General features: G+C 42.3%; 1 protein-coding gene across 6 annotated transcripts; it reads left to right on the top strand.

Annotated features, from left to right (window-relative positions):
• The first annotated feature begins 1,267 nt into the window (after positions 1–1,267).
• Positions 1,268–22,027, top strand: LOC103482323 (homeobox protein Mohawk-like). Of its 6 annotated transcripts, XR_014085322.1 has the most exons (9): positions 4,761–5,002; positions 5,706–5,962; positions 7,617–7,776; positions 10,411–10,564; positions 11,915–12,262; positions 17,565–17,722; positions 17,793–18,057; positions 19,212–19,245; positions 19,361–19,413. XR_014085322.1 is itself a non-coding variant. In XM_081601577.1 (8 exons), exons 3-8 carry the CDS (start codon positions 5,787–5,789, stop codon positions 19,704–19,706), a joined length of 1,218 nt encoding a protein of 405 aa, XP_081457703.1. In that variant the 5' UTR covers positions 1,268–1,812; positions 1,931–2,059; positions 5,706–5,786; the 3' UTR covers positions 19,707–22,027. The 6 variants fall into 6 exon arrangements, 4 of the variants coding, with proteins under 4 accessions (XP_081457703.1, XP_081457702.1, XP_081457704.1 ...); XM_081601577.1 differs by lacking the exons at positions 4,761–5,002; positions 17,565–17,722; positions 17,793–18,057 and adding exons at positions 1,268–1,812; positions 1,931–2,059 and having other exon boundaries at positions 19,361–22,027; XM_081601576.1 differs by lacking the exons at positions 17,565–17,722; positions 17,793–18,057 and having other exon boundaries at positions 4,760–5,002; positions 19,361–22,027.
• Positions 22,028–26,479: the final 4,452 nt, after the last annotated feature.

Raw genomic sequence — 26,479 nt, 5'->3', positions numbered from 1 at the left:
CTTACATAAATCCCTCTTGGTGAGAAAAATTATCTTGACAGAAAGAAAACAAGAAAAATCTCCTTAATTTAAGATATTTAATCTTACTAAGATTTCAGTTTTTGCAGTGTGACAGTTGTCATGAAGTGTTATTCGGTAAATAATGACACTTTTAATGCAAAGTTGCTGTAAAAGTTGCATTAAAAGTACATTAAAAATGCCAACTTTGCATGATTTTGTAAATTATGATAATTTAACGCAAAGTTGACGCTTTTAATGGACTTTCAATGCAACTTTTAGAGCAACTTTGCATTAAAACTGTCATTATTTACCAAATGACACTTCATGACAACAGTCATACATTCATAAAGACTTGTTCATGTTCATGACGGATGTTATGTCATGTTTATGACAGTGTCATGTCAGTCTTATGAACACCCATTCAAATAAAGTGTTACCACATTTTCTAATAAAATAAACCTGTTGCACAACAGCAGTATGGTTAGCTTGTTATTCTCCCATCATAAATATGTGCCCTCTCAGAACTCCTCCGAAGGACCACACTTTGCTAGCTAAGGCCTGAAAACAGCTTCTGTTCTCAATCAAAAATGAGCTTTTCTGCCATCCCAGCAGGGTCACAGAATCAGGGTAAACTTTATCAAGACATATTTCCTCAAGCCTGACTCACTACAATACAGCCATCAGTCTCTAGATTTTACCCACACTCGTGACCTTGAAGGTGGTCTAAAACCATTCACACGAAACCCCTGGCTCAGAACCCTGACCACCACACGCATCATGATACCCACACCTAATCATTACTTGGTTGAACTCTGGTGAACATGGGAGGAAAAGGTTCTGTTTCCATGAGGCTCCTGAGCAGGGCGACGGTATTTGCTTTCTGTATTTCTCACTCAAAACTCTTCAGCATGTTTGTCAAGCCTGACAAACACGAGATCATGAAATACGTTGAATACAATGTCCATCTTTGAGATAATGCTCTGATGAATTTTTTTTTTTTTTTTCATTGATTGATGAAGTTACCTTTGTGCATAAAATCTAAATTTCATCACTCTAGACCAGGTGGGTCCAGTGTGAATTGTGATCTGTCAAAATGACAAATGGCCTCCAGATTTTTCTGTCAACATTTTTTTGAAAAACCGGTCGAAGACGGAAAGTATTTGGCTAATGGTACATTGACACTGATAGCTTTCAGTTCTTTACCTGACCTTCAGAACTGAGGAAACTGGGAAATCTTCCAGACTAGGGCTTTGATTGGATGAAACTTGAAAGCTATGACTGTTAAAAAAAAGTTTGTATAAAAAAGTCCACTGATTGGTCTCATTAGGTCATTTCTAAAAAAAAACATGTTTGAAGTGAGTTTTCCTTTACAGTGATTTACTGCCAGCTTTTTTAAAGTGCATTGTGATGATGCTCAGTTTACTTTTTAGCTTTCTATCGGCAGCAGGTTCTGTGTGACCTTTAAACCATCTGGGCCCTCGCTTCTTCCTGTTTGGCTGAGCTGAGAAAGTAGGATAGTGAAGCCAACAGGCTGTTCTGGTTCACAGCAGATGGGGATGAGTGAACCAGAGTCCCAGCCAGGTTTCCCTCACTGGAACTTAAGCTAACCTGAGAGCTATATGGCTCCCCACCAACTCTTTTATTATCCCAGAGTTTTTATCAGGTCCTTTTCATCAAGCCATCGCTGTTCTGGACTCGAGTGGAAGACGGGAGGTTGAAGAAAACGATACCAACCAGCAGAAGTTGTCTGTTTGTTTCTTCACAGAATTAGCAGGAATATTTGGGAAAGCAGTAAATTAGATGAAAGGTCAGGTGAGGATTGTTGTATCTCTGTGATTTGGCCTTTTTTCCTGTTTCGTGTTTTTTCTTATTTTGTTTTGGCACTTTAAATGTGACATCAGTAATTGTCCTTCTCTTTTGCTTAATGCAGAAATAAGCAGTGATCCAGTCTCGCTTGCTGCTGTCAGTCTGCCCAAACACTCCCTAATACTGCAGAGCTTTGCGGAGAAATGCAGCTGAAGACTCAACAAGCAGAGATACCACAAGCAGCATTTCAGAGGTGATGACGCAGAAATATCTGAAATGTTTCTCTTAAGTTTTCACACTGATGGTAAAACATGACCTTTGAGTCTTTGTTATTCTAACATGAGGGAGGACTTCTGGCACGGGCGGCTGCACAAAAACACTGATTTGTTCTTTCAGTTTGCAAGATCAGACGGTTGAGTTCAGAGTGGAAAACATGCTAGCTGACGGACATCCGTCACTGAACGAACTTTTCCTCTTTAGTCACCATTTGTGTGTTTTTAGAAAGCCTTATTTAGAGCTATAGCAGAGGTAAGGGATTCAGACAGTAGTGGCTGTTCTACTTTCTTCCTCTCTATGATTCTAAACATCAGTCCCAGTAACTTCAAACAGCTTTCAGTTTCCCGATTATTCTCAGTACAGACAACTTAATTCACGGCTCTGACTGGCATCCCAAATGCTGAAAATTTTTCTTAAAAGCTGGAATTGGGTCATTTAAACAACCTGCTAACTTTCCCTTCAGTTACAGTTTCCAAAGTTGGCTAAGCTACCCAACGAATCTGCCTGTGGCTTTAGTTTGTGTGAGACGGCTTGTAATTCCAGCCTGGATTACATGGAGCAATGAGGTCCAAGTATAGAGGAAAAACATCTTCAATGAGAGGTTGTGGTTACAGACAGAAGCATAAATATAATCTGGTCTGTAATGACCTAGCATGTTTCCATTGAGGAAACACAGATTTATAGTAAAGGATAACTAACTGGCAGCTCCTTTAATTCTAACTGAATGATGAATAAAAACAGGATGTTCCAGCCAGAGCCATGATGGGTTCTAGATGTCTGCTTTCTGATTTTACAAGTCTGGATCTTCATGTACTGAACCTCTGTCACTGTTCTTGAAAAATAGGCTGCTGTAATTATTAAACAAAGGTAGTATCTTTCTAAAATGTATTTTCCTTAGATCTCAGATCATTTGTAAACCGAGACAAGAAATGCAACTTTGATGAAATGACTCTATAAGTTTCCTTTCAGTTTCCTTTAAGTCAGAATGAGCTCACACCTAAATGAACTAAAAGGCCTAGTATCAGTTTATTGTATTGTTGTTATATTTCCTGTGAATGATCTAAACATGCAGGAGGTGAAGTCTGTGTTTAACAGCAGTGAACAAATTGGACAATACAGAAAATAGAAACGTAACTCTGAGGAAAATCTCTTCTGTTCCTCTTCAAACCAGTAATCAAACTGTTAAATTTTTATTTTGGTTCCTTTTTAATGTCTTTATTCTTAACCTCAGTGTCATAAAGAAGTCTGTTAAAAGAGGATTTGGTAAAGAGTTTTTGTTGCAATAGTTGAAGCTGCAGAGCATCTTGGGTCTGCAAAGCTCCTCAGCAGATATCCACTGTCTCTGACATCAGAACTCTGGTGCCAGGCCTCAAAACTCATTACTTGTCCAAGCAGCCATTGAATGGATACCAAAGAAAGCAGATGCCAGTGTAATTCCTGAAGTCCAGTCTTGAGATGAAACAGAGCTGTGAATAAGGATCGCCTGCAGACTCCCCGTCACCGATCCCTTTGGAGTTGGGACATCATGATTAATGTTGGTCTACCTGTTGAATGGTTTTATTCAACCACAGAGGACGACAGACAGGCAGCAGTCTGAGGTGGATTAAGATTAAAGAGAAGCTGCAGCAGGTTGCTGCTGAGCCACTGGTTTGGATAGCAGCAATAATGTCAGAGGAGGTAACAGAAGTTCACCTCAGGCCAGAAGTCCAACCTACAATATTGTGGAAAACCTGGGCAAATAAACCCTTCCTGACCTTAATTAACCCCATTATATGACTGGGTCAATCATTGCATGTTTGCACAAATTCTTAGTAAAAGTCAGTTCCCCCTTTTAAATGAAAATAAGCACAAATAAACAATAATCACACAGAGGCTGAACGCTCCAGATGGTTAGTCACATCCCTGGAATAACTACTCTGGATAAACCCCAAAGGAACCCACAGCTGAGAACCTCAGAACCTCTGAGTCATGGGCACATAATGTGACAGGAGTAATCAGCTGTGGCATGGCTATTTATAGTCCAACTATTTCTTCTATTTGTCTGGATTTCACTAGCATAGAGCAGACGTAGTAACTTCAGCTTTAGGCAGATGGTCCAAAGGAAGATGGACAACTTTGTTTATGGATCAAATTAATGTAGAGCAATCGATCCATCCACCCACCCCCACTTGTTTCTGCTCAGGGTAGCAGAGAAGCTGGTGTCTGTCTTCATCAGGTGATGACTGTGAGAGAGTGGACATTGGACAGATCACCCATCCACCAAGGAGCTTAGTAGACTTTTTGCTGAAACTGATTCTGGTTTTGAATTATAGGTTTTCTAGCCTCCAGTAGCAGCTGGCTGTGCTACAGTGCTAATGCTAACTAACATAAACAGGACCAAGAAATGCAGATTCAGTTACAGCTGCTGTTTTATCTTTTTCATCTGTGAAAGTTTTGAGTTGCTCTGTCCTTCAGCTTCCGGACCAAATGAATCAAACCATAAATCTTTAGCAGCTAAAATCTATTCAACCTTTTGACATCATAAATTAAACTCCATCAGCAGCACAGCAGCTCCTAAACAGACATTATTTGTCCATTGGATCTCTAATCCTCAGTGCCTTGGAGCTCAGTGGCTCAGACAGACAGCCTGCTTCTTTCAGATTCATGCCCGCCTCCCTCTCCTTCCCTCTGGGGGCCGCTGCCCCTGAACCGGCCTAAAGCAGCAGCAGGATGTTCGCAGGCTCAGCCTCTGTGCAAGGAAACATGAGCAGGCGCAGATATTCAGAGTCCCGGGCCGCCGGATAAAACCAGAGGAGGAGACGGCGGTCCGTGTGGTTGGAGCTCAGAAACTCAGGCGGGGAACATGTGAGCGGGGCATGGGCGGCTGGGAGCGGGATTATTGTTCAGCACAGCCGAGAGACGCAGGAGGGAGCCGGGGAAGGTAACTGCCACAGATCCACTCACTTGTTGAATGAAAGGACAGGTTCAGATGTTCTGAAGGCGCAGCTCCAGCTGCTTCAACCCGACTTTGAATCAGTCACATTACTGCCAGCATCACTGTAGTTGATGTCAAGGAACTATTCCAGATGTTTTCCACGAAGCTGCTGCTGCTGCTGATGGATCCGAGTCCGAGACAGATCAGCTGATGGTGATGAAGCTGCAGAGAGAAAGAAAGAGCAGGTCGTTTCTGAAGCAGGAAGTCGGTTCATTTGCTTCAAACTGTAGTTTAAGTCGCTTTAACAGAATTCTTATGAATTTCTTCCTGTAGAATAAACGACTTTTGCACCATCCACAGTCTGCGTGTCTCTCCGTGGGTTTTTCCCCACAGCGCAGCAGGAAAGTGGATCTAGAACCAGTAACTGTTTCTCAGTCCACACCGACTCATCCCGGATTTATTTCTTAGCTGATTGTGCTAATTAATGCGCAATGAAAGTGCAGAAAGAAGCGCCTCTCCGCGCTAGAAGCGGGAGGAGACTCTGAATGAAGCAAACAGGTTGTGATTGTTTCCAAAGAGACACTGAAGTGGAGTCAGAGCGCCGCGGCTCCGCTCGCCTTTAACTCTGAAGCTGCTGCATGTGGAGGAGTTTAGATGAAGGATTTAGTTCATATGATCCTCAAACTAAATGTCATCTATTCTTCCGCAGGAGAGACGCGGGGACACTTTTCCTCCACGAACCTTTTGGATTTGAGCGCAGCAGAGAGATCTGCGGACCGAGCGGCCAAAGATGAACACCGTTGTGTTTAACAAGCTGAGCAGTCAGGTCCTGTTTGAGGAGAAGGCGAAGGAAGTGGAAATGAGCAGCAGAAATTACCTGGAGGTCATCGACGGCCAACATCCAGACCTCCTCTGCAGCAGCCCGGCCATCGGAGACAGCCAGGCGGCCAGACACAGGCGGAGCGGGTATGTGAGGCTCTCTGTTCTGTAGAGGCTGCTGCTCAGCATGCGTGGATGAGGGTCGGCTTTAGTGGTTGAAGGAACCCACGGGGGGGATATCTGACAGCCTGGTCAACCTGCTGGTCACTCGTTAGCTGAGCGAGAAACGAGGAAAAACTCTCCTCAGATCTCAGGGATTAAATCTTCGGGTTTTGCGCAAATAAGCGCCGCAAATGAAACATCTAAACCAGAGATTTAAAGACCGATATGGGTTTAGATTTCAAACCCATATAAATATAATGTCCAGGGTTTTTAAATGGAAAAACTATAAATCAATTCATGAACATGATGGAAGTTTTTCTACCGACGTGCGTAAATACGCATTTGCTCCAAATTTGGCTAAAATGATTTTAAAAGCGTCTCGGTTCAGACTGTAGTTTCTAAATATTTTCGTCCTGAGGTTGTGATGTAGAACAATAATAAATCTTTTTCTAGACTGCTGCTGATCTAATGACCATTAAAGCTGTGATCAGAATTAAGGTTAGAATTAAGAAGCAGCTGATATTTGTTCAGTAGCTCGTTGCTGCAGAGACACCAGTTAGATCCGCGCCTAAAGACAAGTCTGTTATTTCATGAATCTAATATATAAAGTCCAACCTTCAGCATCTCGAAAATAAGTAGGATGAACCTTTCAATTTATTTGTTCAAATAAAATTTATTAAACACATTAAAAAATGGTCATATATAAAATGTGATTATTCAAAATGTTAAAGAGGTTAAACTGGAAACAGCTGAACAAACAGGCCCAAATGCATTCCTGACTGCAGCTCCAAAGAAAAACATTGTCTGCTTCGATTAAACACTTTAATCAAAATGTTCAGTTGGAAACTGTAACTATAAATAACATTTATTTAGCAAATGCAATATTTCTTTTTAGCCTAACTGAAATCATTTATTAATATCAACGTCAAATTTAATCAAAACAGGATGAATTGTGGCGCAGGAGTGAAAAAAGCACGTGACCCACATGAGGAGGCCTCAGTCCTCAACCCAGCTGTCAGGTTCCAGTCCTGACCTGATGACCTTTGCATCATGTTTTCTCTCTCTCATAATCCACTCTCCTGTCTGACCACATAAAGGCCACTGGAACCAGAGATCATCTCTAAAAGAAACAAAAAGAAAAAAAAAACCCCAGGATGAATTAAAACCAAAGAAAGTCTAACATAAACACATGTTGGCAGAGTTAGCCAGAGTTTCCATGAACACTTTTTAACTCGCTACCTGAATTTACTATGTTCCTTTTAGATACAAATGAGGAACATCGTTTAACAGAGCTCTGGGGTCAAAGGTCAGAGTGAAATGCGCTCCGCGATGTTCAGGCTGATCCAGATTACAAGGAAAATATTTGGAGAACCAGAACCTCGGGCCCGCTTTGAGGGCGGACTAAAATGGGTTCCATCTGCAGTCAGTGGAGCCGTTTTGGGAGCTAAGGGAGAAGTGGAGAGCAGCACCATACTGACATCTGCAGGTTCAGGTGTTCCTCCTGTGGGTTCAGGACATTTCTCTGATTCATCTGTCGACATTTTAGACTCGCCGTGAATTTCTGACATCTGCATGCCGAAGCCCTGGGGTGTGTCCGGTTGTTTGCCTGCGTCTAAATGCTGTCCCTGCTGGTGCACAGGGGTCGTCCCAGCGGCAGCAAAGTGCGACACAAGCGCCAGGCCCTGCAGGACATGGCGCGGCCGCTCAAGCAGTGGCTCTACAAGCACAGAGACAACCCGTACCCGACCAAGACGGAGAAAATCCTGCTGGCGCTCGGCTCACAGATGACTCTGGTCCAGGTGAGACGCTTTCTTCTGCTCTGATTCCAGTAGGAGAGAAAGAAAAGTCAGAGACAGGAGAGTGATCAGGCTGCTGCAGTTTAGACAGTTCAGCTTTTACCTTTCCTGAATGTTTAGCAGCAGCTGAGCAGGAGTGAAATGTTGTTTCCTCTGCCTTCCAGATCCTCCTGCAGCTTCTCTCTGCTGGGCGTCTCAGGCTTTGATTGTTTCTTCCAAAAGCTGCAGCGCAGCTTCATCTCATGTCCCAGGGAGTCTAATAGTGTCAGAACTAAAAATGTGTTGTTGAATAATAATAATAAATTTCTCCTGCTGATCTTTTTGGTTTCAGAAACTCTGCAGAGAACAGATATTTACCTATTTGGAAATTGTTCACCAATTATTTTCTTTAGATATTCCTGAAACATTCTTACGTCTCACCTAAACCTGTTCTGCTGCATTAAAGAGCTCCAGAAAAATCTAATTTCTGATGATAAAAAAATTGAGTCAGGAATAAATATCATTAGTGGGTTTAGAGGTTAAAGGAGGATGATTTGTTGAAAATAAGCAAGAAGGTCAAAAGTGCAACAATCTGACTAAAAATGAGATTAATATTTAAATGGAATATTAAATATTGATAAATTCATCTAGAAATTAATAAATGAGATTTTCTGTCAAGGAACATGCTGGTAAAATAATGGTTGAAATAATCATATTTAGGTAAATGTTGAAATGTATTTATTAAAAAAAGAAAACTATAATAACAAAATTCAAATGTATTACATTAAAATCATTATCTATTGATTTATTTTTCTATTTTCTGATTTACAGTCAGTCATAAAATGATTGAATCATCCAGTAGATATAATATATAGTATTCAGTTGTTTAATCTGACCAACAGTTTATCTGCTGACCAATCAGCTGCTGTAGAACAGAATCATCCCTGCAGACTGTCTCTGATTGGTCAGGCTAAATGAGATCCAGAAATAATGAGAAATTATTTCATATGTTTTAAACAAATGTTAAATTTAGATTGTAATGAATGACTTCCATATATAATTATATAATTATGGTGTTTTATCAATTGTTGAAACTTATAAATAATTATAGTTACACGCAATGTGTTTAATGCATATATTTTCAATTTTATTGAAGAGATCATTTATAGAAATATTTATTTTGGAAAAATGGTTTCATGCAAATCAGTTCTTGATCTAAATAGTTTAACTTTGTGTTGCTGAGGTGAAAAGTTCAGGTCTGTAAAATATCTAAAGTTTTCTTCAAACACCAAAAATATGTTTTTGTTCCTGTTCTCTTTTGATGAACCTGGTTCTGTTTTCACTTTATGAAGGATAAAAAGTCTTGTTTTTTTGCTCATTAGTAATATGAAAACATAGTTATAAATCTTTAACCTCTCAGTCTTTTAAAATATTTTTGGACTGAACAAGTGATCATTTTGTCCCAAAGTGTGAACATAAACTCAGATGTGACCATGATGTCTTTCTGTCTTTCCACTGATTGCTGCTGAGAACAGCCCAGTTCTTCCACTGTTTAGTCCAGACAGACCGCTGTTCAGGCTGCCAGTGGCGTTGAACGCATCACTTCCTGTGTGTTTTTCCCTGGAGAGGCCGACCTGGCAGCAGGTGTTAAACAGCAGCTAAATCTGTCATGTTGTAGCGCAGTAGTTAGCTTTGTTCCATGTCAGTGTTGTGAGATGGAACCGATGATCCGGTGCCGTCTCCATGGTTCCTGAACCCCATCTCCGTGGTAACATGCTGTCTCCTCTGGGACCTCCCGTCCTCATGAGGACACCGTCCCTTCCCCTCCACGTCCTTCTGGTCAACGAGTTGCTGCTTCCTGCCTGCTGGGCTGCAGACTGAAGACAGTGGGAAATGTGATCCTGAAGGAGAGGACGTGAAAACTAAGTAGTCCAGCATGAGGCCGCCGTCCCCAGCAGTTCATAAGCAGCTTGAAATCTATTGAGCATGAAAAGTTATTCCAGTAGAACATCTAATGGTCTCCAGTCCCAGTGGAAGGAAGAGCAGCGGCTCAAGTGTCTCTTTTATCGGATCTTAAAGACAGAGATGGAAAAAAAACGTCTTATTGGAGGGAGGCTGGACGTGTCCAGAATGAGCAGGATGGGGACGTGTGTCTCAGTCAGAGCATTAGATCATGAAATGATGCGTTCACTGGCCGTCAGCCGATTCTTTGTACACAGTAAAAAGCTGAGAGGCTTCAGTTTTCCTGCAGAACGTCTGGGATGTTCCTCTCGGCTCTGTTCAGAGAGCTGCAGCTGACCTGCAGCCGGACTAAGACTCTGTCTTCTGTCTCTGTCTTCTGTCTCTGTCTTCTGTGTCTGTCTTCTGTCTCTGTCTCTGTCTTCTGTCTCTGTTTTCTGTGTCTCTGTCTTCTGTCTCTGTTTTCTGTGTCTCTCTTCTGTCTTCTGTCTCTGTCTTCTTTCTCTGTCTTCTGTCTCCGTCTTCTTTCTTGCTCCTCTTGCTGTTTTTCTCCCTGAGACTGGTGGCAGGCAGTGAGGTGTCGTCTCCACTGAGGATCAACATTTAGTCTGGCTGTAAATGTGGACGAGTGTGGACTCCAGACATTAACACGTCTTCCTGTCTGCCGTGTGTGTCCCCTTCCTGCTTTGTCCCCCTCAGGTGTCCAACTGGTTCGCCAACGCCAGGAGACGCCTGAAGAACACGGTGAGGCAGCCGGACCTGAGCTGGGCGCTCCGGATCAAACTCTACAACAAATACGTTCAGGGCAACGCAGAGAGGCTGAGCGTCAGCAGCGACGACAGCTGCTCCCAAGGTACAGTACGCCTCACCTGCTGCTCTGAGGACAAACTGTCCAAACTGCACAAACACTTGGATCTGATCTTCTGAGTTCAGAACCAGAACACTGCATGTTCTCCTTCTATCAGTCAGTGGAGCTGACAAATGTGCAAACACAGGCTGGCTCTCATGGGAAGGTCCGGCCCGTTTTGGTGAGGAAGCGTAAGAAAGTCAAAGTTCAGTCGTCCTGCAGTGAATGAAGAGAAAGTTCAGAGCGCTGTGGTGTCAGTAATCTCTCCCTCAGTGTGTGAGGAGGAGAAGCTGAGCGTGTGGCTCCCAGAGGAATGTGTGCATGGTGTTTGTGTTGTGTGTGCCGCAGGCCGCTGCACCACCAGAGACTCCGTATATCTCCCTGACTCGTCTCCCTGTCATATTCTGGTTCTGGAGCGATCCGCAGCCCGCTCCCACTGCTGGCCCGTGTGCTGAAAGGCCCTCCATTATGTTCTGAAGCCTATGCTTTTGTTCCAGAGACTATTTCTGGGAGCAGATCTGACCCCGCTGACCGTGTCTTCATTCCTCTTACTGTCCTGAAACGGTCCAGCTTGTTCTGGAGCTGCAGCAGCAAATCCAGGCTGAAGTAAAAACCTGTTTTCTGATTGGAGTCCAGAGCAGAGGGGATGTTCTGATCAGAAGAACAATTTAATATTTTTATTGGATTAAATCAAAAGGTCAGATTGTTTGGTGACAGAGGAGATACTGGAAGAACCATGTGGTTCTCATCTCAATTTGGACCAGGCTGAACAAGACATCTAACCCGGCCAAATGACAGACCTGCAGTCCTGGCAGCAACAGAATCTAAAGTGACGTGTCTCTGATTTCCCTGCTGCCAGAGAATCTCTGGGTTTTCATCAGAGTTTTATCTTCTTCCTGTTTCTTTCATCAGGTGGGAAGCTGGGCTTCAATTCAGTCTCCTCAGCTGCAAAGCATTCTGGGAAGGATTTAATTCTGCAGGGGACAGAGGTTGAGTTCAGATAGAGGAAATGGACCAGCATTCATTAGGGTTTGGTTCTGGGTCTGAAGTCTGGACTGGGCTTTCTGTTCTGGAGGTGATGCCAACATGTGGGCAGGAGCAGCAGGATGAAGTCTCCTGGTTCTGCTGTTTGAATTAAAGATTAGCTTTGCTTCATTTACACTGTTCTGTGTTGTTAACTGATCCCAGTTAGGAGTCAGGACAAGAACCTGAATAGAAATGATGTTTATCTTGTACTACAGATCACCATGGCAACAGAAGTTTGTTCTGAAGTTTTAAGAGATGGTTCTTGTTGTGGAGAAGATTTCCTGTCCTCCACCTACAGTACAGTCATGTGAGCATGTCCTGATGTTGCAGATGGAGACAACCCTCAGAGGACACAGAGCGGTCCTGAGGATCTCACCAAGCCCTTGTACCAGAGCGTCATCAAGAAGGAGGGCTCCCCCATGGTGGGCGTGGCCATCGGCATGGACTCAGGGCTGCGTTCTGCCGTGGAGGCCGAGGACTACGTGTCTCCACCCAAGTACAAGAGCAGCCTGCTGCATCGCTACCTGAACGACTCTCTGCGGCACGTCATGGTGGCCAACGCTGTCATGGACGCTCGCAAGAGGAACCATTCTGGCTCCTTCAGCTCCAACGAGTTCGACGACGAGCTGCTGTCGCCGTCGTCCTCTGAAGCTGAGGCCCACTTCGTCTATCGAGCCGGTAAGGAGACCACTGACTCTTCCAGGAACTCTCCAACACACACCACATTCCTCATGTCTGATCTTTGTCTTTTTCTGGACGTTTGTTTTCATCCCTGCAGCTTGTCCATTATGTCCAGCTGTCTGTCCCTCTGCAGGGTCTCTAATATCTCTCCTGCTAACTTTCTCTCTTCTTCCTTTAATTGAACATGTTGGATGTGTTGCTTAATCTTCTCCTCATGGTTGATAAAATGGAGAGGCTGTTCAGGAGCTTCTTGGAGTATTTTGTAAAATTTAAACAAGGTGCAGTTCATCTGAAACACACAAGCATATCCAGTAACCTGCACACTGTCAAACCCACATACACTGAACCACTGGTTGTCTCTGAGGCCGTCCAGAGAGGTGGGAGGAGCTTCACCTCCAGCTGACCAGGGTCTAACAGGTCAGACACAACAAGGCCATGTTGAAGACTGTCAGGCTGCTGTTGTCCCGTCTTTGATCCTGCTGTGGCTCCAGAGGAGGGAGCAGAGCAAAATGTCCAACAGGCTTCTTGAGACTGAGAGTTGAATGTGGGACCTCTGCAGGAGTTCCTGCAGCGTTTCTGAGATGTAACCAATCAAGGTCAGCTGTGTTTGTATCGGCTGAGAACACTGGGTCTTTGTTCAGGTGGACTTCACATCCAGTAGTAACACTTTTCTTTGTGTTGAACACGACCAGAACAAGTAGGGTCCGGATCTGAGCTGGAATGTTGGAGGGAAGAGCTGCTGTTATTGTGTCTCTTTTGGACAAAAGTGTTTCTTCTTGTCTGAGTGTGAAGCAGACGGAGTGTGTGTATCTGAAATGAATCAATGAGTCTGACAGGAACAATTAAAACCCTTTGACCTGAGCCAACATCAGGCTGTTTTCACTGCAGAAGCTTCACTCCAGCAGATTTTATCAAGACAAATCCCAGAAGGGCTGAATTCAGCTGTCCGACCTGCTGCCTTTAATAGACACTGACTGTTTTATCTCTCTGGTTATAATAATTTCTGGCCGCTGACGTCTCCCTCTTGGCCTCCCTGGACTCTTAATACTTTTACACAAGTTACATGTGACAGAAGCTTATTGGGTCAAATGGAAAGATTCATTCAAAATAGACAAGCTCCTTCTGGGAAAATCAGATCTGATCCAAATTAGAATAAGAATTGAGAAAGTAAAATTTTCATTCCACATCTGATTTTTGAGGAACAAAGCAAATGAAAAACTGCAGGGAGAGAGAAATGATTTCAAGGTCAAGTTTTTCTCATTTCCTGCAGTTTTTTTCTCCGATTTGCTGCAAATTCCAGATATTTCTTTAGAGAACACATTCTTCTTTTACAAAGAGTTTTATGTTTTATAGCGAGAGACAAATGTGTCCCTGTGCAGCAGATTTTACATAAATCTGTTCTTCTATCACCTCCACAGAGGACACAATGTCCAAATAAATCTGATTTAAGTTTACTGAAAGCTTCAAGCCCAGACTGGGTTCTGTTCTCTGGCTTTAAAAGATCTCCACATCTTCAGTTTGTCCAGGGAGTTTTCTGGTCTTATTGTCTTGGTAAGTTAGAGTCTGTAACAAAGTTGGGATTGATCAAGGAAAAGTGGTGAACCTGGTAGCTGCCGTCCCATTGGTTCAAAGTCTGTATGTGTCCCAGTTGGTTGTTGTGGGCTCAGCCAGAACTCCTGACTACAAAGAGCAGTCAGACGTGGCAGCAAATGGAGATCATGGATTGGCTCCAGTTAAAAACTAAACTTCAGTCGGCATCACATCCTCACTAGAGCTGCCTGGTGGATAATACTGGAGGATGTTGCAGTGACAATGTCTTAAGATTAATTAATTAAAAATTAAAAAGCGTTAAAGCTGCATTATGTAACTTCTGTAAAAAATAACTTTTTTTACATGTTTGCGTAAACTATCAGTATATTGTGACAGTATGGTATGAGATAACATTTGAGAAAAAAAAATGTAAGAGTTCCTCTGCCTTATCCCAGTGCTGTCCAGAAACAACCAATCAGAGCCAGGAGGCGGGTCTTAGCACCTGCTACATTGCGGCTAGCATACCCTTTTGTGAATGCTCAGTTTAGTTAGCATATCCACCGATAACGGCAGATAAGCAGTTTTCCTTTAACAGTAAGTTGTTTCTCCACCATTAGCACATTTAGCAGCAAGTACATGAGGTTGACAGACAGCGCTAAGACCCTCCCACTTGCTCTGATTGGATTTTTTTGACTGGGAGCGGTGCATTTCTTCAGACTGCAAAATTAGCTGAAGACGTGGAGGAGATCAATCTTTTCACAAATCATCTCTCTCATAGCAAACTGTCACAACATGAATCTTGTGACAAATATGTGAAAAACATATTCTTAATAAAAGTTACACATTGCTGCTTTAAAAAATAAGGGGAGAAAAATTCATCTGACATCTTTAATGAAATACTGGCTCCTGACTGATATGTGCTATTATGGCAATAAAACAACTTAGTTTGTTTCGTAATGATTTTTCCAACTCAAGCAACAAACATCACCAAATATATTCCAGGCCTACAGATCCTGAATGCAAGGCATGATGAGCTAACATTTGTTGCAGAACGGTGAAATTACCATGACAATAAATGGCCGTTAAGTTGTGAGCGCACATCAAACACCGGCAGCCACATGCAAACACTCTGCAGTCCGAAAGGGTTTTTCTTGAACACAAGGAAGCAACACAGTTCCATCACACAAGGCCAGAGGTTTCATGGCCAGTGAGCCTTTAATGGGATCTTAAAAGGCAGGAATCTGGCCGCCTGTTTCCCTTCTCACTCAGCTCCAGATTTGGTTCTGTAACATGTGGATCAATTTCTGCCAAATGACTCCTAATGAGTCGTGGATACAGACTCCATTTGTATTCCACGGTTTAGCCGTTAACACTCCAACTGGACGTCATGAAAACGGCAACAGAGAGCAAAATCTGGTTATTTTTCCCCAAATTGATCACTAGATAATGGAGAGCTTGAAAGTAGTTCCCCATCTGCGTACTCAACCAAATGAAGGAAACGAAGCAGCCATAACGTGTAGAGAGAAGGCAGTTTGGGGGCTTTTTATTTCTTAGACAGAAAGTTAAATATGAAGTGATGTTAAAACGAGATTTCTGATGTGACTGCTTCCATATTTTGGTCTAAACCTGATTCCATTTTCCAATCATATCTGTCTGGCTTCTCTTCCAAACAGTGAGCCAGGTTTTGGTCAGTTTTCTTTATGGACGATAGTAAACCTCGTCTGACTGATTAGCAGTGATGTGACTACAGATATAAATTAGCATTTGTAGCCACAACCTGGTACTTCTTCATTGGCTAATGTATGTTGTACATTGTCCCATTTGATATAAAATTCATTCATTCATTCAGCAGAGTAATACCCAGAAGGCCACAGGAGAGACCTTGCTCCACACAGGAGAACTCGATGTCAATGAGACTCCCAGGTGGTGATAAATGAGGACTCATCCCAGGAATCCAGGGAGCTGGACAGGCTCTGGATTTTCCTCAGAAAGAACAAGGAAACGAGTAGAAGAGGATTGAGCTCCAACCAAGACTCACTAGTTTCAGGTTAGACTTCAGAAAACAAAGAGGAGGTGATGAAAGGGACTCAGGGTGAAACTACACTAATTTAAAATGACCGTAGTAAAGCCACTTAGACTAGTTTATGGTCAAATATAAGATTTATTTTTCAAAAGTAGAATCCACAACTCGACTAGTGTTGGTTTTGGCAGGAATGGAGCCCTGGGTAAACCTGTCCTCCTGCCCCCCTGCAACCAATGAAAATGCAAGCAATTATGAGCAATTATATTATATTGCTGTCTCATTACTGAGACAGCAAGCAAGAAAAACACACTACACTGCACATGCATACAAGTAGCAGATGAGCTGCATTTTATTTTCTAGCTCTTGGGAGTTTCGCCCCTTTCTAATGCCACCCTGGGCAACTGCCCCTGTAGCTCCTAGCTCATATAAAAAAAACCGCCACTGATCCTGACGGCCAGCGATTAGTTTTTTCAAATAAAGTTCAGACAGAAAAAATGTGGAGCCACGCAAACATGGCGGTTACATGTTGAGTTCCTGCTCTTCTGGGTTTCGGTTAATTTTGAAGCGTGATCTTTACTAATGGGAAACAATGTTGACCAATCAGGTTTTGGCTTTCAGTCTCAAAACAGGTCTCTCTTGTATTAAGAAACATGCAGGTTTGCTGACGTCTCATTGAGTTAATATGTTGTTTTTATTCTCTGTGTCGTCGTACTAACCACATGGTTCATTTCTGTTTCCCCTGGGAAAATAACTGAATCATCAGAAATCCTTTATTCCATTAATGGAATGATCAAATATCCATCTACCATAAATGGACAGACAGATAAGAGGTTATTTTTTGATTCAGCATCAAGTATTGACTGAACAGTGATTCCTTTCTGGTCCTGAACAGTCAGACCGTGTGTCTGTTCAGCTCTGTGTCGCCTTTGATTTTGATTTTTTTTTTTTAAAGTTATTTTGAGTAGCAGGAAGCAACCTAGAGCTAAAAACTGACTCTGATTGAAAGGCACTTTAGATAAACCAGCTGAAAACCTGATGGGTCATAGGAAGTGGTTTGTGTGTGTTAGTGTGCTCCTGTCCAACCCACAGCTTGGTGCTAGTTGCTAACGGCAGCAGCAGATGGTAATGATGGGAGCAAAACCAGTCTCCACCACACCTCTGAACAGGTGGAGCATCACTCCGTCTTTGTTAAACTCCATCTTTTTCCTCTCTTCTCTCCCTCCTCTCGCCTCAGTGTTCAGTCAGCCAGTATTTTGGATTTTCCACCTCCATTTCAGAAACCAGCAGACATCTCAGCTTTTCCCCTTTGGTGCTCCATAAAGTGTGCTGCCAGAGCGGCCCAGAGGCAGCAGCAGAGCCGACTGAGTGTTCAGCAGCAAAGGAGGAAAGAAGCAGAAACTGGGCCAGTGATTTATTGCTGATTTATTGAGTTGTTGAAGCTGCTTTTGTTTGGAAAAATCAGACTTTCAGATGTTTTAGGCAAGAAGCTTTGGAAATAGACTCTTTGTAAGCAGAGGTGTGCCTCCAGATTCTGTGATTCTGGGCAACCAGAGGAACCAGTTGGTGTCTGTGAGTTTATGGTAGCTTAGTGAACCTTCTCCACCAATCAGAACAGATCATCTGAGCAATGGCTGCCTCACACACACTGAATTACTGAAAGCTGGAGATAGAAAACACACCCACACTTTTTCGTCCAAGTTGGATGAACAGATCCCATCAAACTGTGAAACTGGTTTGTACTTTTAGTGCAGAGGATGGAGACCGAGGGAACGTCAGTGAAATAGAGACTCCCAGATAAAGCAGGACGACAGCAGAGGAAAAGGCGGCACAGCAGGGAATTGTGGACAGACAGGAATGTGAGGATATTGTTGGAAGTCTCTGACAAACTACAACCTGAACTAAAAGTGAGTGGTTTGTAACTCTGGGTTATCGCGTCCTCATCTCCCTCTCACACATTCCTTCTCTTCTTCTAAGGAGAGAACTGTGGTGAGTGAGGTCAGGCTCCTCTCTGTGGAAGAATCCAAAAATGAACCAGAAAACTAGAGGAGCATTTCCTAATCAGGCCGTATCAACCCGGAGCGTCTCAGACCTTGTCCTGTCATCATGGCTCAGACTGCATGGGAAGCAGACAGAAGAGCAGCGAGGAGATGGAGAGTCTGAGGCTGGTGGAGCCTGCAGAGATGAGATCAGTGGATCAGGATGTTTGGAAACTCTGGAGGCTTTTAAAGCAGAAAGAGAGGTGACCAGGATAAAGCTGTGAAATCAGAGCAGTTTAATGTTTTGGCTTTCACAATGTTGGACTTTTATATTCGTAAGAAAAGATGCAGTGAAGATGAAAATGTTACTCAGGAGGAGGGACCGATTGACATGCAGGATGTTCAGAGTGAGGTTGTAGAAGACGGGGTTTCCCTGTGAGGGATTTGTTCTGAACAAAGGATGACCTGCTGTACGTCTGACACTCTTAATACCTTTGGACTAAATGGAAACTTTCAGATTATTTTCCTCTTTTGAACATTTTCTGCTCATCCAGTCATCTCTAGCTGGTAAAGAGCAAACTTCTTAAATGTTTAGTGAACTTAAGGAGAGCGCCTGAGGCTGCACAGCTAAAAAGTCCAGATGTTCTGCTGTCTTTTAATGCCTCATGAAACTCCAAGCTTGTGTTGTCATTTTCACTGCTGGGCAGATCTGAGCGAAGGCTGGACACAAGACAGAAGACAGGTTGAGGTCTAAAAACACCAAGAACTCTCAGTAAACAGCTGAAGTAAACACTCTGGCTGCCATAAAGACAACTTTACTTTCATTGTTTAATGACTTTTCTGTTTCTCACTAATGTTTCACAGATGAGATGGAGATTGGTCCCATTGAGGAGGGGGGAGGAGAGCCAGCAGGCGGCCATCTTTCTCCCACTGACTCACTCGCTGCCTTTTCATTCCCTCTCTGATCTGTTTCGCTCCGTCTTTTTCGATCTGATTTCTTCAGACAACTCAATTATGCTGGCCGGGCTCCATTTGTTTTCCAACTAAATATTACACCGTGGACTTTATGAGTCATAAGAAACATCTTTCAGCTCCATCCTATCAGTCACCTCTACGCTTGAAGCCTTCTTGCTAAAACGTGTTTTTTTCCTCCAGCATTTTAAATAAAGACAGAAACCAGAGCAGCACATGTTTGCTGAGGACACAGTGTCCACTGGAAGAACAAAACACAAGTCAAAAACCACACACACACACACACACACACATATCCACTAATCTGCTGAACATACAGGTCTTCATTATCAACCTTTATTTAACCAGGATAAAAAACTCCTTGAGATTAAAAATCTCTTTTCCTAGAGTGTCCTGGTGTTCTGACCCAGAGGAGTCTACTGAGTTTTTCTCTCTCTGCTTTCAGAAGCCACAGACCATGGATCAAGTCAACATGACAAGTGAGTCGACCTTCTCTCCCCAGATAACCTGTGTCCAATCACCAGCTGAACGTGAGCTGTAACGCTCTGTGTTTTGTTCTCTCTGTGCGTGTTTGCATGTTGTGCCGGTCGTCAGGGGCAACGGTGGCGTCGCAGCGACGCAGAAGGAGAAGGTGAAGGCCAAAGATGAGACGTACTGGAAGGAGATCAACGCCGCCATGGCCTTGACCAACTTGGCTCAGGGGAAGGACAGCGTCTCCGGGACAACCAGCTGCATCATCCAGAAGTCCTCCCATATAGCCGAGGTGAAGACTGTTAAAAAGGTTCTAGCTCTGACGTCCTCCCATCCAAATGTGGAAACCAGCAAACATTCCTCTCTCAGCAAGTTTGAACTGAACTCCCCTTTAAATGAAGAGAACTGTTACTTTCGGAGAGAAAAAGGCTTGTTTAAAGCTGAAGAAGAAATCATTTTGTCATATTGAAGTTCCCATTTTGTAACATTTCCCTGCCATTATCAGTGCCTTAACATTCCCATTCTTGAAGCAAGAAAGGTTTGTAATGTTATATTATTATCCAAAGTGTCCTTATGAGTTCAGTGATGATGAGCTATGGAATTGAAAATCCTCTGGTGTCAAAAAGTAGCGGTACAATAAGCTGGGTTAGGATTCAACATGGGGTAGAAGGTGCTTACATCTGATTAAATCTTATTTATTGAAGGTTAAAAATTTTACTTTAGTATCTTTCATTGTGTCTAAATGTTCTGTGGCAGTGCATCTTCCCAGTGCAAAGTGAGACCCACTTTAGAGATTTTTAATTTGAAATCGGAATTTTGGAAGCTTTTTTTTTTGTCTTTACTTTTCATATTTGTTGAAACTATGTTGGGACATTATGGTATGAGACAGATAACCTATTGAAGCTCCACTGCCTTCTCGCAGTGCTAACCAGAAACAACTAATCATAGCCAGGAGGCGGGTGTTAGTGCTGTCAATCACCGGCTGTATAAAAGTTACAGACTACAGCTTTAAGGCTTCTTTTAAATCTTGTATTATGGCAAATACTTAGATTTCAGTGTTCAGTAAATGTAGTTCAAAGTTATTTTCTGTACCAAAGACCCATAAACACGATTTTGGAGAAATCAAACTGAAAACCTTCTGATTACCAGACTCTTACCACAGAGCTGCCTCAGATTCACCACTAAATCAGCCTTAAACCTGGTCACCGTGATGCCTTTGCCACAGCTGCTTTTTCTGTTCAGCAATATATCATGTGACTAGTGAAATAAAAAATTTCAATGAGAATGACAGTTTCTTGCTCAGTTGATCAGGTGCTGATGTGAACCATTGCGTGCCTCATGGTTGTGTTGGGGTTGCCTGGATGTCTGGTTGTTTTGTTTTGGTCAGTTTTGTTTATCCAGAGTGTTGCATTAGGATCATGTCTTGGCATCCAGTGGAAAGAGTCTGTTTCTAGAGAAAATAGTTTTCCTAATGGTGCACATGTCATAAACTTTTTGTGGTGAGCTTGGAAAAGCTCACAGTTGTAAAAAAGAAAAAAAAAAACTCATGTCCTTGGGAGAAAGTGAAGTTGGCCCTCTGTGCTGACTTTTAATTTAATACGCCTTCAAGGTATTGTTCATGTGTTATGAAACCTAAAGTGTAACATGAATTGCTCAGTTTGAGTTTTATGACATGCAGACTGTTATGATCAAGGACTTTGCAAAAAAATGAAGTTGCACAGTGACTTTTTTTTTGTTTTTTTACATGCGTCAAATATTTAACAAAAGTCTGTACTTAAAGTTTGTGGTTGGGGAGGTGTTTCAACAAAATGAAAGTTCAAGAAATGAAGGGTGCCTTTGCGTTACTTCAGTCAGTGTGCCTAAACAAGTAGAAGGAATTGAGTCAAACCTGCCAATCCCCAGTAAGGCTGTTGGCCTCCTATAGGTGTTTATATACATCGGATCCAGGCAGGGAGGAACTGGATCCCCCGCCTTTGTTTTTGAACTTCTAGGTCACTCATGAGCCTCACAACTCGCACACTGAGAGGAGGCAGGGGAATGTAGGAAGGGTTCAGGGACAGAAAGTATTTGCTGCCCTAACAACCAGAGACCGGTCACACTGATTAGCCCATGAACCCCACTGCGAACCCGACTGTCTGAAGTCTTCAACAAACTATCCACTTCATTTGGGAGGATGCAGTCAGAACCTTTAAATACACATTTTAACATGTTTCTTCATACCTTACCTGCCTTGTAAAGTAACTACGCCAGCTGGAGTGTGAAGCCTCACTCAGGGAACGATGGTTACCTGACTAATCTGTCTGCATTACGGCCAGTCAACAGAACTCTGTTGGGGTCGACGGTACAGTAAATAAGTCGGGGAGGAGGGGATATGAGGACAAACAATGAAGCTCATTCCAATCATTTTGTAAATTAAGTTTCTGCATCAATGAACTGAAGTCATCCTCTGTGATCCTGGACAGAGTCGATGCCTTACCAGGAAGAACCTTGTTCCCTCGACAACAGAGGAGTCATTGTGCATATTGTAGCATCACGCAGTAAATCAGGACGTAGGGATGAAACAGAAACAAGATGTTTTCATTATTTATATTTAAAATGGCAACCATCAGATTGTTTTTATGTTGACTCACAAAGTGAGATTTTTTATATTTTATTTTTTACTTATTCATATGGAGACTGGATGTACAGTCCAATGACCAAATGCATATCTCCCTTTTGATTGATTTGTTTTCATGTGAAGTTGTTTTTTTATGCTGCTTTATAACATCAATGAATAAATCTCTGAATGAAGCAATAGCATCTTTTTTATACATCATGACACGCAGTTTTACAGCAACTTGGCACTCAGAAGATTGCAAGTTCTTTTATCTGGGGACACAATACGTGACTTGACAGAGAAGAAACTAAGTGTTCGCTCTAACCGACTGATTTTTGTTTCATGACGAAGACTGGACCTGCAGACGGATCAGACTGGAGGATTAACCAGAACCAACTGTGTGGAGTCTGTCATCAGGTCAATGAAATAAACATACCACTAGGTGGCAGTAATGGAAGATGGTCTCAAAAATTTGGACCGTGTTATTTCTGCTAACCCTGTGTCCAGGGTGTATTTGAAATTAACTTATGTTCAAATTGGATTTGGATCGTTAACCGTCTTCTTATTTTACGCGGTTACAGTTTGGAATTTTTATTTGAGGTTGTGAGATTATTTGGAAAGATTTGACCGTAATCTAAAAATGTAATTCCTATCTATAAACAGACAATATAATGTTTGGGCAGCGTTGTCCCAATTTAAACATTTGAGAATTTGATAAATAGTTTATATGGAACATTTTTCATTCATGTCAATCGGTATTCCATTAGCTTTATGTTCCATATGTGAACTGTTTGGTTCATCTAGGTAAGGATCACTTGGTGTTTTGTAGTGGGACTCGAGATGTAGGCAGAGTTGAAGGCAGATACATTTAAAGTGTAACTAAACCTCAAATCACCTATTTGGATATGTTATTTAGGGTTGTATCTTTTCTTTAAGTTTTTTATTCAAATGTTTATATTTCTGTGTAATTTGTTTAGTACTGCTAAAACTCAGTGCTACCCTCCTCAGGTTGACCACAACCTAGAAGCAGTTGAATTCTGTTAAAAACTGTAAATAAAAAACAAATAACACCCAAAACAAATGCTTAATAAATTTTTTTTCCCTTGCGTTGGCTACAGTTGTGGTACATCTGAGCAGCCGTGTTTTATTTAGCAAAAATGATTTCTGCAAATTCTGAAGCTTCAGATTCATGTCACACATGCATCCAATCACATTTGGAACAGTATCCGAAAACGTAAATTCAGTCTAATTCCCGTCTGTGGTTACAGCCAAACGCCTTATGTGATTTATTCCTGCAAAAAGCAGAACTATGTTGCCCAATGAATAAATTTATATAACCAACATAGCAGAACCCTGTAAAAGCTCCCAGTGCTTAATAAGTAAACAAAGCCTATTTATACAGCACATTTCACAAATAAGAATCACAAAAAAAAGCATTTCGGTTTACATCCAGGGAATGCACATTATGCATGCACCATACCATTCACCATGGTATGGTGAACAATCTTGTGAAGATTGTTGTGACAATCTTCACAAGATTGACTCTTGTTGTGAATTATCAAGAGACAATCTACTAAAAAGCAAATCCGTTTCGACAAAGAAAACTTCTACAATCAACTAGAGGTGTTGAATAAAAAAAAAAATATTCTTGGAAAAAAAACAGCTACTCAGTAGTTGAGTAGTTGTTCACACTGCAGCCTGAAGTGATCCAATTTCGATCTTTTGTCAAATCTGATTTTTTTTTTTCCCAGGCCATTCACACAGCCACGCAGCCAATCGGAAATGGGTCACTTCAGGCTGCAGTGTGAACGCACCCCTAGTTGTTTTTGTAGTATCTGTTACCATGGTGATTAAGCTGCGATCACACTGCAGCTTGAAGTGACCCATTTCCGATTTTTTTGACATAATGCGACATCTATCTAATCTTGTCATGACAGTCTGAACAGCACAGGATTCTTTTTGAATGTGTCCCAGGTCACTTGGCTATCCGATACGTATCCGATTCAAATGTGACCTAACGTCCAGGTCGCGCTCATCCGACCTGAATGTCACCGATACTCAACAAATCTCACTATTCTGCGTCCTGATACGCGCAAGCGGAAAGAAAAACAACATCCATGACCGACTATAATGAGGATTAAGTTGTTAATATGCTGCTCCGGTCGGAAAACAACTTCAAATGCGTAAGCTATGCTCCACGGTTAGCATCCATGTTTACTTCCGCAAACACTGAACACTTCTTTTTATGGAGCTTGGCAAAACACTGAGAACGTTGACGTTATTGCGCCCTCTATTGGACATGCGCGACACGTTCAGGTCGTTTGCCCGTTCACACTGGACACACAGGTCGCATATATTTGGAAGTGTGAACGGCCACGGCACTTCAGGCTGCAGTGTGAACCCAGTCTAGACTAAGCTGCCTTCCTAAGCTGCCGGGAATGGTAGTTTCCAGAAACTCTAGTGAGTTTTTCTGGAATGCCCTCGGATCTCTGTTTGGCCACCACTCAGCGCTGATCTCACCATAAAAGATGTTTGTTTATCACGTAGAGGGCAGGGCGGTAATTCAGAGCTAAACAAACTAATCATGTTGAACCACCGCGGCAGCAGAGTGCACACAGAAGCGAGGCGCACCAAGCACACACCGCACATTAGCGGTTTGGGTCCCAGCGGTGTTTGCTGTCTGCTGTGTATTTTTGCTGCCTTTCAAAACGATGGCAGCTATTTAGATGTATTTATTTGAACCAGGACCACACAGAGATCTCCCTCCTACAGCGGGTGAATCCAGATCGAGACCAGAATGTTTATTCAAATAAAGATTTCAGCGCACTTGTGGTGTCGCGGATCCAGCACAATGATTTCGATCGTCAGCTAGCTCTCTGTTTAGTATTTGGTATCCCTGGGAGCTGAAATGACCTCAAACACTTCCAAAAAGTGTGTCCCTCTGCTTGAGGATCGGTCGTCTGACATAGTGTATTAATATGCGCCGCATGCCGCTGCTATTCCTGAAACTGAACTCTCAGAGCTGAAATCCAAACATCTATGCCTGAAAACTCAATGGTCTGTCAATTGATAGCAGAGCAGCAACATGAAGTGTCGAGGTTTGGTGAGGCAGCTCCCACTGTCACTTCCTGTAAAGACAATAAAACCAAGTTTTCTTTGTCTTCTCCTTCCTGACTGCGTTCAGGTGGACAAACTTCCAGATCCACTGAGACAGATTTTCCATTGAAAAACCTTAAGTGATATTCCACACTGCTCCTCGTTCTCTTTTCATTTTTTCCTCCCATCTCTCTCTCTCTCCACTGAGTGCCTCTGAAAGGTTCGAAAGAAGTCATGAGTCTCCACGTTTATCCCAGGGGACGTACAGGCACAGCGACTCTCCTGGCGTGACGCACTCCAGACGTTCACCTTGGCCAGCAGGTCCGCCAGAAACTCAACTACATCAACAGCTGATGAAGCGTCGCCAAACCAAATCCAAGAATACAGACGCTCGAAAAATCATTTCCCGTTCGATGAAGAAATCTTATTCCTGTAGCATACTGAAGTAATCGGCTGTGAAGGATGTTCCGCGGACTCCTGTTTATTAAAGTCAGCCTTTGTCTTTTATTCACTCCTACATTTGCAAGCAAATACCTGTAATCCTGCATTTCCCCTGGTTTCACTGTTACCTATTGTGAAAGCAGAAATGTCACCACATTTCAGGCATATTTTGTGAAGTAGAGATCGGTGGATCGATCCAAAATATCGATCCACCGATCCACCAACTTGGTATTCAGATATGGATACCAAGTTGGTATCCGTATCTGAAAGATACTAGCATGGTAAGATCAATACTTTTATTTCCAAATACCCTCTTGAATTATATTGTTGTATTACAGTTTCTAAGCACTAGATTCACCACAAATGATCATTTTTTGCACTTTTCTTTAAGAAAAAGTGCAGACAAAGATCTATTTTTCTATTTGATGAAGTTCAGTCAAGCTTATTTTTAAAGGGCATTTCAGCAACAAGGCACTTCAAAGTGCTTTACATAATAAAAACATGAAAAACATCATGAAAACATCATACGGTTAACAATTGGGAAACCAGTAACAAACACTGATGGCACTTTAATCGAGTCCCATCACTGAAATCAATACACATCAAATATGTTCCAGGGATTGTGGGTTAAAAGCAAATGGGCAGGTTTTTAATCTAGATTTGAAGGAGTTCGGAGTCTCAGCTGTTTTAGTTTGCTCCAGATTTTTGGTGCGTAGACGCTGAATGCTGCTTCTCCACGTCTGGTTCTGGTTCTGGGGATGCAGAGCAGACCCAGAAGACCTGAGAGGTCTGGATGGTTGACACAACAGCAGCAGATCTTTAATGTATTTTGGTGCTAAACTGTTTAGTGATTTAAAAGCTAATAGCATTTTAAAGTCTGTTTATCATGCTAATATATTACTGTAGCATTTTGTAGACTCCTAAAGAAATTGTTCAAATTCTGTCAGAGGTTTGAACAGAAATAATTCAAAGGAGAAACCACAGAAACATCTAAAGGTCAGCACTCTGATAAATATATCAGACTTTGATTTAAAAAAGTATCGGTATCTGTATCGTTATTGGTATAGTTTTTATATTTATCCTTATCAGTATCTGTACAGGCGATAAAG

This window comes from Poecilia reticulata, chromosome 20, assembly GCF_904066995.2.
Source record: "Poecilia reticulata chromosome 20, P_reticulata-male-v2, whole genome shotgun sequence".
NCBI lineage: Eukaryota > Metazoa > Chordata > Actinopteri > Cyprinodontiformes > Poeciliidae > Poecilia > Poecilia reticulata.
The sequence above is the reverse complement of the archived record's forward strand: the minus strand, read 5'-3'. Positions and strand labels throughout refer to the sequence as shown.

Bases quoted from the DNA above. Each gene is read 5' to 3' on its own strand.
- LOC103482323 (XM_081601577.1), top strand. From the start codon at position 5,787: ATGAACACCGTTGTGTTTAACAAGCTGAGCAGTCAGGTCCTGTTTGAG. The intron at 10,565-11,914 runs GTACAGTACGCC...CTGATGTTGCAG, and splicing joins CGACGACAGCTGCTCCCAAG to ATGGAGACAACCCTCAGAGG. The intron at 19,246-19,360 runs GTGAGTCGACCT...GCCGGTCGTCAG, and splicing joins GGATCAAGTCAACATGACAA to GGGCAACGGTGGCGTCGCAG.